Source organism: Ochotona princeps, chromosome 23 (genome assembly GCF_030435755.1).
Source record: "Ochotona princeps isolate mOchPri1 chromosome 23, mOchPri1.hap1, whole genome shotgun sequence".
Taxonomy (NCBI): domain Eukaryota; kingdom Metazoa; phylum Chordata; class Mammalia; order Lagomorpha; family Ochotonidae; genus Ochotona; species Ochotona princeps.
This window is the reverse complement of record NC_080854.1, coordinates 24,392,654-24,401,882: the sequence shown is the minus strand read 5'-3', so window position 1 is coordinate 24,401,882 and position 9,229 is coordinate 24,392,654. Positions and strand designations below refer to the sequence as shown.

General features: G+C 43.1%; 1 protein-coding gene across 1 annotated transcript in view; it reads right to left on the bottom strand.

Annotated features, from left to right (window-relative positions):
• Nucleotides 1-261: 261 nt before the first annotated feature.
• The window catches only part of GOLPH3 (golgi phosphoprotein 3), a 29,866-nt gene continuing 20,898 nt past the window's right edge, over nucleotides 262-9,229 (bottom strand). Inside the window, exons 3-4 of the mRNA XM_004583633.3 lie at nucleotides 8,082-8,196; nucleotides 262-2,167 (exon numbers count right to left, since the gene is read on the bottom strand). Of these exons, the coding sequence (XP_004583690.1) occupies nucleotides 1,743-2,167; nucleotides 8,082-8,196 (540 nt within the window). The 3' untranslated portion in view covers nucleotides 262-1,742. The remainder of the gene's footprint in view (nucleotides 2,168-8,081; nucleotides 8,197-9,229) is intronic.

Below are 9,229 nucleotides of genomic sequence, written 5' to 3'. Positions count from 1 at the left end.
GCCCACAGCTGGCTGCCTACTTTGGAGTTTTGCTGGAATGCAGCTTGGCTCATTTATTTCTACTACCTATGCCTTCATTCAACAGTCAAGTGGCTTCAGGACACCTTATCTGGCTCATGCGGTCTAGATTTATATGCTGGCTATTCAAGAAAAATTCTACCAAACGTGCACTGAAATATTAAGGTAACATACTAAATAAAATCTTAATTTGAAAGAAACAGTGAATACAAAACACAAATGACATGCTTGCTCTGATTCAGGCACTTTCAAGATCATAGTTTATTACGTCAGATAAAAAGATAGTATACATATTAAGGAATCCCTTCAAATTCAACTCTAGAGTTATTCACCATCTAGTACTTTTGCAATGAATGTTAACCGAAAAAATCTTGACACCTGAAAGCCCCACTAGTAACATGAACTATGGAAATACAAAATTTGATATTTGATTTGTTCAATGTATAGTATTTACATTATGAAACCAATGATGGTACAATAAACAGTGATAGAGTAAAAATAAACTTGTAAAAAGCAAAGGTTTATAGTCTTACAATGTGCTGATCATAATTGTATATAAAAATTAAAACATAGCAGAGCTTTCTGTTACAAAATTCTTAATCATCTGAGTTGTAGTCATTACTTGCTAACAAGTTACATGCAACATCCGCTAGGACTGATACTGATTTTTTCCTCCAACAAAGTGTGAGTAGATAAATGACATTTCAGAGCAGACATTAATTTACTTGTGGACAGAAAAAGGGGAAAAAAACTGTACTCAAGATTAGTACTGGTCACAGCCTCTTCCCTACAGAAATTATAAAAGGAGTTAGGACCCTCCCAAAAGAAACTGAGAAGAAGATGCATAGGCAAAAAGTACCATGAATGGCATAACTCAAAAAATCCCAAGACCAACCAGACCCACCTCTTTTTTCTCTCCTTCAACGAGAGGTCGACTTACCATCAGAGCAGTAACTGAGGCAAGGGAGGGGCACCAGGTGCACAACTAATGAAATCTTGCAAAATACTGGGATGGGGCAGGGGTAGCCAGAGAAGGGCCAATTTATTTCTACTCCAACTAGAACTATATACAGCAGAACTGGAATGCAGCCCATCCCACACTGGCATTGTGAAACAATTGGACCTTTATGATTTAATAGTTAAAATCATAAGAAGTATGATAATACAATAGATTTACATGGGAAGCAAAATCCAAGGGGGACTTTATATTAAGTATTTACTGTGCTGTTTCAATTTAAAAATAATTTTGCAAAGTATACATTTCAACTGAGGTCTATGTATAAAATGTCCTAATAGATACAGATATTTACCTTTGGTGAGTTGAAGGCCGTGCTGTGACTTCTGTGTGAACTGTAGGCAGAGCACTAGATGGACAGGCACATGTGGGCAACTCAAGCTGAGGGAATGCAAGAGCTGTACATGTGAGGAGGCCAGAGCTACTGTGAGAGCTAAAGTACCAGAAACCCAAAACAGGCAGCAGTGAGAATGACAGCAGGGACTGGAATGCCAATGTGGCCGTCGGATGGTTTTAAAACATAAAGAGGAAGGCCTCTCGTACCAGCAGAATCCTGCATACATACAAAAAAGAAAGCGCCACCCACCATTTCCTAAAACAAAAGCCAGTTAGAGTATGGGAAAGTACAAACTGCAGAAAACCAGAAGTCAATAGAAGAAAAAACTACTGGTTTACATGAAGGAAAGTATGTTCATTCCACATTGAGCAGTTACTTAGTGAATGCCGCCACCACCGCCCACAGAACCTCGTTGGTGTTGGCCTTCAGACATTCCACTTCTGGGTCTAGATCGAGGAGCTGCCGCACCCTCTTGGTGGCTAAATCATACTGCTCGTCCAGAAGAGGAGCAAAGGCATTCTCCAGGACATCCGAGGCATGGGCTAAGTAAATGAGGGCCAGCAAACGCTTGTCCATGCGGTGAGGGTCATTCACCCACTTGTCAAGAACAGCTTCTTGTACCTTCTTGATGAGACGCTGCTTAATGTTGTTGTTGGTGAGCGGATGTGTTGTCATGTCAAAAAGCAGAAAGTTCTGTTTCTCTGTTGTCAATACACCCTTTTCCACCAGGTTTTTAGCTAAACGTTCCCGGACGTTTCTTAACTGATAATGCAATTTTAATGGATTCCAAGTTTCACCTAAACAAAAGATGTCTAAAGTTAGATATGATGAGCATGGCCTAATAATTCTGCAAAATTTCATTACAATAAAAGTGAATTTTTCTCCTCCCCACGTTGAACATGAACCTCTTCAGAATCAGGCCTTCGGCAAAGCAGTCACATACAGACTAAACTGAAAGCATCTTCCACCCAGCATCATCCCTGGTTAGGGTGCAAAATGAACCAGGTATCAAATTATGCTCTTTTAAACTCCCTACACCTAATAGTAAAAAGCAGACAAGGAGTAGGGAATCTTTTCTGTCAAGAGCCATTTGGATATTTGAAACATCACTCATTGGTCATATAAAATTATCAACTTAAATTAGCCTGCTATAGATTAGCCCACTGACTTTATGTGTTTTCAATGTCCTACAGATCAGGCGTTCCCCACCCGACAAGGACAAATAAAGGCTACGACTTCCCGATCTGCTATTCCTGGAACTGTCATGTCTGCAGCCTATGGCAGGAAGCCTACCCAGGCAATGCTATTTTATTTTGCATTTAGGTGGCAGGCAGAGAGATGGACAGCATGCAAGCGACAAACTGAGCTCCTACCTACTGGTTCACTACCCAAACACCCGCAACAGCTGAGGTGAGGCAAGCCCAAACCAAGAGTCACAGCTCAAGCCAAGTCTCCCCCGTGGATGGGAGGCATTCAGCTGAGCAACCACCATCTCCCAGGACACGCATCAGCAGCACGCTGCAATCAGGAGACGGGACTTGAACCCAGGTGCTCTGCCATGAGGCGCAGGTATCCTCACCACTAGGCCAAACGCTGCTCTTTGCCAACACATAACACCCCCCCCACACACACAATCAGAATTTTAGCCTTGTTATCAAGGCATATTTCCCGCTAGAATATGTAAAATACAACCAAATCATGGCTCACTGAAAGTTTTTTCTTTTTATCTTAGAAGAACACATTATTAACCTTTGGGATTATGCAGACGAACTGCTCATCTTGCATGTTTTCCCAAATGATCACTGATGAACACGTAACAACTTATTACTTGAAAATAAACTACAGTAATTTTCTAAATTAGAACATGTTAAAGATCAACCACCTTTACCAGAGGCAAGAGCTGTTACGGCAGAACTGCACTGCCCATCACAGCAGCCCCCAACCACAGCACGCTAGTCACAAATTCAATACATGTGGTTCAGCAGCTGAGATGCCAACGGGATGCCAGAGCCCAGAGAGGGGTGCATGGGCTGGAGTCTGAGTGCCAGCTCTGTTCCATTCCATCTTCCTGCTGAAGCACACCCGGGAGGCAGCAGTGATGACAAACTCCCGCCTGCACACTCCCCTGTGGAAGATCAGGGATGAGTTCCCAAATGCGGCTTCAAGCTCGCCTAGTCCTGGCTGGTAACAGGCATCTGAGGATACCAGCAGATCAGGATTTTCCCGTGTCTCTTCTCACAAAAACTACTTTTAAGTGTTTTACCAAAGTACATTCTCACCCCTTAGTTTTTTTTTTTTTTTTTTTTTTTTAAGATTTTCATTTTTATTGGAGAGGCAGATATACAGAGAGGAGACAGAGCGAGAAAAATCTCTGCTGGTTCACTCCCCAAGTGGTCACAATGGCCAGAGCTGAGCCAATCCGAAGCCAGGACCCAGACCCTCCTAAGCATCTCCCATGCAGGTGCAGGGTTCCAAGACTTTAGCCCGTCCTTGACTGCTTTCCCAAGATACAAGCAGGGAGCTGGATGGGAATTGGAGCATCCAGGATATGAACCGGCGCCCATATGGGATCCCAGCACATGCAAGGAGAGGAATTTAGCACTATGCTACTTTCCTGGGTCCCAAAATAAATTTTTAAAACCTTTCTGAAAATTCAGTTTCTCAACTGCAGTAGCCATATTTGAGGTACAAACAGCCACATACCGCAATGGCAACTTACTGGAAGACACAGGAACAGAACACTTTGCTCCCCATGGAAAGTTTTAATGAACAACGCTGCCTTAACCACACTACTACTCAGTTGGCCACAGACACTATTGAGCTGGCTCTAAGCTTAGTACTGAGCAACACAGAGTTATGGGAACATACACCTGGTCCTTGACTTGCTCTGCCTCAGTCCTCAGTTTCCACGAATTTCCCATCTCTGGGTTCAACAATCCCACCATTGGAAAGCACTCAGGGCAAAAACTTTTGTCTGTATTGAACAAGTGCAGATCTTGGGAAATAATGGTGATGATGTGGTGCCCCCCATACAGGAGGCCTGGACTGCCACTGTCCCCTAAACAACATGCATACAGCATACACTATCAGAAGTAATGCAAAAACAGGTTAAAGTACACAGAATGTGCTCCATGCAAATCTCACAATACTTTATATGAGGGACATGGCCCATCTGGATTTTAGCATCCTTCAGAGGTCCTGGAATTAATCTCATGATGACACTAAACAACAACAGGAGCTGCTCTCAGATGCTGTTTAAGAGTAGCCTAGAATTGTGACCCTGGAGAGAACCTGAGTGAGCCCCATGGCTGCCTAGCTTCGCCGCCTGCACACAGTACAAGGTTGCAAGGCCGGAGGAAGACCTCAATAAAGCACAGCAGTCTCACTATGATCAAAAAGACACTGGGGCCGGGCCTGTTGCAGAAGCCTAGTGGCTAAAGTCCTCACCATGCATGTGCCGGGATCCCATATAAGCATCAGTTTGTATTCCAGCTGCTCTACTTCCCTCCCAGTTCCCTGGGAAAGCTATAGAGGACAGCCCAAAGCCTTGGGACCCTGCACCTGCATGGGAGACCTGGAAGGCTCATGACTTCAGATTGTTCAGCTCTGGCTGTTGCAGCCACTTGGGGAGTGAACCAGCAGATAGAAAACCTTCCTCTGTTTCATCTTCTCTCTGTAAATCTTTCTAATAAAAATAATTTTTTAAAAAAGTTACTAGGCTGTGCCAACATCATGGAGTGACAAGCTAGGTTTTTGCCTGTGCCACCAGCATTCCATATAGGCACCAGTCCCTGTCCTGGCTGCTCCACTACCAATCCAGCTCCCTGCTGATGGCATGGTAAAATAGAGGATGGCTCAAGTCCTTGGCCCCTTTACCCACATTACTCTTGGTTTCAGATTACCTCAGCTCTGGCCCCTGCAGCCATTTGGGGAGTGAACCTCAATGCTGTTACTAATCAGTCCCAAAATTGTCCACGGTACACAAGAGTACTTTATGGAATTAAAAGGCAAGCTCACTTTCGTGCAAGAGATTTGAGTTTCATGCATGGTTGTTTCATAACATGTACTTTATGAAAATCCTTCATATATGAAGGGAGTTGATAACATACAAGAAAACTTGTGCAGAATTTTCTTATAACTTCCTACATGAGAAGGGAGCATAAAGTACAATAAGGATATACAAAGAGAGAAAGTTCTTCCAAGGTTATTGATGTCATCAATCCAACTGAGAACAACACACTCACAGGTACTTAAATAATTCCATTGCAAAGAAACTTCCCAGAAAGTGGCTTTGTTCAAAAAGAAAAAAAAAAGAAAAAAAAAAAAAAGCTCTGGCAACCACGTGACTTGATAAGTTAAACCTTCTCTGTAGCACCAACAGTCCAACTGGGTACCCGTTCAAATCCCCACTGCTCCAGATCCGATCCAGCATTCTGATGGCCTGGGAAAGCAGCAAAAGATGGCACAAGTGCCTGGGCCCTGGCACACAAGGGAGGCCTAAAAGAAGCTCCTGGCTCCTGATAGACTCAGTTCTGGCCATTGTAGTCATTTAGGGAGGGAATCAGTGAATTGAAGATTGCCCTCTCCGTAAATCTGTTTCTCTGAGACAAATAAATCTTTAAAAAAGAAAGAAAATCTGGCAGTCTGCAGACACCTTATCAACAAAGTGATCAAATGCATAAGCTTGCAGAAGGAGCTACTTAAACACAGTAGTAAACTGAAAAACATACTTATTAATTTTTAAACTAATACAGATGTCTAAGTGTTGCAGACAATTATCAACAGGAGACACACACGCACACCCCGCCTTCTAGTGAGAAAACTTTCATTTCCCACAACATCCTGTGCTTTGCCGGATGTGCCATCGGCAGCCACAGTCTTCTTTTAGCCAGTCGAGAATTTGATAACAAAAATTTTTTTTAATATTTATTATTTGAAAGTCAGAGTTGCAGACAGGAACAGCGAGTGACCTTCCATCCGCTGAGTGACCTTCACTCCCCAGATGGCCCCATGGGCAAGGACGGACCAGGCTGAAGCCAGGAGCTTCTTCCTGGTTTTCTACATGGTCACCCACATTCCACTGCTTTTTGCAGGCTACTAGAGAGTTGAATTGGAAGTGGAGCAGCAGGACTCAAACTGATGCACATATGGGATGCTGGCATCACAAGTGGAGTCTTTTCCCACTATGCCACAATGCCAACCTCTCTAATTACAAATTGTCACTTGAACTATCAGATGCAGAAACTACTAGCTAAAGATGAGAACAGCCTAAAGACTGTACGGTCAGTGATCTCTACAGAAGGCATAAAATGATACACCAAGAAACGTCATGAGCACTTCCACTTTTTCCTTACTTCAAGAGTTGTATCTGCCGGGACTTGACGTGCAGAATGAATGCTGAATCTGTCAGCTCACCGCACATCATGACAGCTCTAACTGGAGAGCTAACCCAAAAGGCCTTGGACACTATCATGGATTTATCTGCACTGGGGATCAGTGGATCATATTCTCTTTTTCAACCAAATAAACCATCATCAAATGGGCCACGTAGTCTTAAAGATTCCTGCAGGAGGGCCTGGCACCATGGCCTATCAGCTAAAGTCCTCGTCTGGAACACGCCGTGCTGGTTCTAACCCCGGAAGCTCCACTTCCCATCCAGCTCCCTGCTTGTGGCCTGGGAAAGCAGTAGAGGACGGCCCAATGCCTTGGAACCCTGTACCTGCATGGGAGACCCGGAAGAGGTTCCAGGTTCCCAGCTTCAGATCAGCATAGCACCGGCCATTGCGCTCACTTGGGGAGTGAATCATCAGACGGAAGATCTTCCTCTCTGTCTCTCCTCTTCTCTGTATATCTGCTTTTCCAATAAAAATAAATAAATCTTTAAAAAAAAAAAAGATCGATACACTAAACTCAGTGAAGATATTAAAGCTCAGTATGGCTGATTTGGAGATCCAGATATAATTAACATTTCCCATTGGTTTACAGTATTGATTTATAAAGAATGAGCACAATGACCATCCTGTACTCCCACCTGGTTGTATCAGACCAGCTTCATTTTCTTAACATATTTAGAGATTGCTCAAGCATCTGGCTAGTCACATACCCCAGTTTTTAATTGCCATGAGCTACATATTCCATACAGCCAATTGTTTTAATGGCTACCTTTTAATTACTTTTTTTTCTTGCAGTATGTACTCGTTAGGGAAAGAAATGTAGTGATTTTTCTTTCTCTGGTGGAAAACTGGTACAACACACTAATATGGATTCAAGCCACCAGAGGCTGAGTGCAAAGAGTCCCTCTGGAAGGTGTCGCTGTCATGAACCAAGAATTTGGTGTTTAAAATTAAGTTCACCTTGAACAACATGTAATGTAATATAAAATAAAGTGCCAATGACTTTAAGAGCATGATTAAAAAACGGATACCACTATGAATGGGTGAAGCTGTTCAATGAGTAACTTCCATAGTTTTGTGCAGAAGCAAAACATTCACTGGATTTTTAGCAAAGCAATCTGCTTTTCTAATCACAGCCCTCAAAGGGCTGTTTTCTTCAAGTTGATCCTTACACTTTAAGAAAAAAAAAAGCCGTTGTTTTTCCTTGTCACTGCTGCCACCTTTAAGTCTGCCTAAATAACTAAAAAAGCTTTCTGGTTGTTTAGTAACAAAATCTTTCAAACAGAATTTGCCTTTTGGTTCACACACAGCAGCTTACCACTAAGCAGTTCAATCCAGTTCTGGACGGTTTCCGGAGGCTGCGTCTCCTTGACGTGCTTCAGGGCTTCGTCCAGGAGCACATCCCCCGTGGGAGCATCCGACTTACAGATCACCTACAACAGAAGCAACAACAACCAAATGACCCACTGACGCCTACCTGGTTTTTATGAGCTTTTTCCCCCTCAAAAGATTTACTTATTTATTTGAGAGGCAGAGCAACAGGTAGAATCAGAGTTCGAGACTTCCCCTCATTGGTTCACCCTGTAGATGGCCAAAACAGGCAGGTCTGGGACAAGCCAAAGCCAGGTGTCTGAAAATCCACTCTAATCTGTCATATGGGTGCAGAGACCCAAGCACTTGGACCTTGTTCCAGTGCTCTCCAAGGCGTATCAGCAGAGAGCTGGATCAGAAGTGTGGCAGCTGGGATTCAATCCAGTGTCCATGTGGGGTTCCAGCACCACAGGTGGCGGCTTGACTTACCAAGCAACAATGGCATCCTCAACACCTGCTCTGACTCAACCACTATGCACATAAAACTTGGTCAAGTGCTCACACAATAACAAAGCTTGTATTTTGAATAATTCTACAGTAAAAAAATCCAATACTTAATCTAGCTAGATTGACTAAAAAAGAATAAAAATGAAACTGCAACAATTGCAGTTCACTAAAATTTTGTTCATTGCTGAGCCTTAGGCTACAGATGCTCCAAAAACCAATTTTAATATCAGTCCCAAAAACCAGTTTTAGTATCAGTCCCAGAAACAAACGTAAATATCTGAATAAATTTAGTACATAAAAGTGTAATTTAACAGCTATATTTATTTAAGATGTTTTTTATTATTATTGCAAAGGCAGATTTACAAAGAAAAAGTACTGTCCGCTGGTTCACCCCCCAAGTGGCCGCAACAGCCAGAGCTGAATCAATCTGAAAGCAGGAGTCAAGATTCTCCTCCAGGTCTCCCACATGGGTGCAGGGTCCTAAATCCTTGGGCCATCCTCTACAGCTTTCCTAGGACACAGCAGGGAGCTAGATGGGAGGTGAAGCAGACACAAACCGGCACGTATAAGGGCTCCTGGTGACTGCGAGGATTTAGTGACTAGGCCACCACACCGGACTCCTCTAACAGTTATACTTTACAATATGAG